Source organism: Sinocyclocheilus rhinocerous, unplaced genomic scaffold (genome assembly GCF_001515625.1).
Source record: "Sinocyclocheilus rhinocerous isolate Xijiao unplaced genomic scaffold, SAMN03320098_v1.1 C36927385, whole genome shotgun sequence".
NCBI classification, from domain to species: domain Eukaryota; kingdom Metazoa; phylum Chordata; class Actinopteri; order Cypriniformes; family Cyprinidae; genus Sinocyclocheilus; species Sinocyclocheilus rhinocerous.
The window spans coordinates 504-2,475 of record NW_015786902.1 but is presented as its reverse complement, the minus strand read 5'-3'; the positions used below and the strand labels follow the sequence as shown (position 1 = coordinate 2,475).

Genomic DNA, 1,972 nt, shown 5'->3' with positions numbered 1-1,972 from the left:
CAACACAGCTTCCTTCCACTCACAACGCCCAAAAAACGAGGTCCGAGGTCTCAACAGGACCCTCAGAACAGAACCCACGCATCCACTTACACACTCACTAGTTGCTACTGTTTTCCATGCATCGTCTTATCTTTGTTTTTTTTTAATGCATTGATCATAAAAGCGATTCACTTTTAGCTTTCATCGATATGGATGTTTTGTAAATGTTCATGCCATTACATTAACTGCTAGCTCATGTCTTTAGCATTAAATATCTAGGTTCTTAGTTAAAAAGACCTTCACCCAAAAATGAAAATTTTTATTACTTACACACCATCATGTTGTTCTAAATTCAACTTTCTTTTTTAAGTGAATTAAATTTTAAAAATGTTATTTTTACATGCAATTAAAATGTAGGGTCTGAAGCTTTCGAACTTCAAAATGGAGACAAAACAAAAAAGGGATACGACTTGGCATATGTGGCTTATGTTCCATGACCCACAGTAGCAGAACAAACCAAAAAATCCATAGTCAAAAGTCTTTTCTTTAGTGTTCTATTGGAGAAAGAAAGTCTCACAGGTTTGGAATGATATGAGGGTGAATAAGTGATGACAGAAATGTCATTTTTGGATGAACTGTCAGTTTAACCTCTCTTTCTCACTGATTCTTCTCTTCCTTAATCATTCCTTTCTCCCCAAGCAAATATTCTGTTATAGTAAGACCGTTTGTGCAGTAAGTTGTAGGAACTGCTGTATTATATGCTATCCTGTAGTGTGACCATCCTCTTGTAACTCAGGCTGGGATGTACCATGACACTCATATGGAGGATGGAACCTCATCCAAGGAAAACAGAATGATCTACAGTGACTCGATGCCTCGCAGAGTGGGAAGCTTTTACAGAGGTACCCAAAAAATGTACTAGACATATTGTGAAATATTATTTCAAATAATTTCTATTTTAATACATTTTAAAATCGAATTTATTCCTGTGATGGCAAAACTGAATTTCCAAAGCAGCCATTACTCCAGTTTTCAGTGTCAAAATAAATAGCATTTATTTGAAATAGAAACCACTTGTAACATTATAAATGTCTTTACTGCCACTTTTGATATAATGAATGTGTCTTTCCTGAATAAAAGTATAATATTAAAAAAAGAATCCCCAAAAAGGCCCCAAACTTTTAAACGCTAGTGTATGTAAATACAGTATGTATTTATGTAATAATGTTTGACTTAAGCTTTGATATTCTAGCTTTTTTTTTTGTTCTGTCCTTTTGTGCAGTCCCCTCTCCTCGACCTGACAACTCGTTCCATGAGAGTGCCGGACAGAGTCGAGTGCCAGCGGTGGCGGCGGAAAGCACAGCCATGACAAACCACCCCAAACGTCAGACCAATTTTGACCCCTGGTGAGAGAACACGCTTGTTAAGGCCCCTTGATCTAGACAAATTATTCTGTGTGCATCTACTTTGGCTGTAAGATGATATGCTTTGTTAAGCTGGAAGTGACAACAGTAAATATATGGCTTCAAATGAAAAACTAGAAAATCAAGGTAAAAATAATTAGTGTCCTCGACAGTTTTGTATGAATAATAAAGCATGCCAACTTTACATTCTCTCTAAATTTTCTGGTGATAGACAGAAATATATTATAATTTTAGTTTAGCTTTTTTTTTTGGATTGATTAATTGATTTGCTTTCATTAGCCAGTTCACTGATAATATGTCTGTTTATGTTTAATGTAATAGGGTGAATCTTAATAAACGTTCTGTCATATTTCACTAACATACACTATATGGACTAAGTGTCGGGACACCTGACCATTACGCCAACAGGGACTTATCCAGTGACACTGCAATCTAAATACATAGACATTAATATGGAGTTGTTCCCCGCTTTGCTGCTATAATAAATTCTCACAAAATTTTGGAGTGTTTATGCGTGAATTTTTGCCCATTCGTTCAGTTGAGCATTTGTGATGTCAGACAATAATGTT

General features: G+C 35.6%; 1 protein-coding gene across 1 annotated transcript; it reads left to right on the top strand.

Annotated features, from left to right (window-relative positions):
• The first annotated feature begins 6 nt into the window (after positions 1 to 6).
• On the top strand, positions 7 to 1,391 carry LOC107736739 (cyclin-dependent kinase-like 5). The gene is made up of 3 exons (XM_016548097.1): positions 7 to 40; positions 776 to 881; positions 1,262 to 1,391. Exons 2-3 carry the CDS (start codon positions 782 to 784, stop codon positions 1,387 to 1,389), a joined length of 228 nt encoding a protein of 75 aa, XP_016403583.1. The 5' UTR covers positions 7 to 40; positions 776 to 781; the 3' UTR covers positions 1,390 to 1,391.
• Positions 1,392 to 1,972: the final 581 nt, after the last annotated feature.

What these genes read in the sequence shown, in the direction of transcription:
- LOC107736739 (XM_016548097.1), top strand. Translation starts at nt 782, where the DNA reads ATGTACCATGACACTCATATGGAGGATGGAACCTCATCCAAGGAAAAC. An exon ending in AGTGGGAAGCTTTTACAGAG is followed by an intron (nt 882 to 1,261) that starts GTACCCAAAAAA and finishes CCTTTTGTGCAG; the next exon opens with TCCCCTCTCCTCGACCTGAC.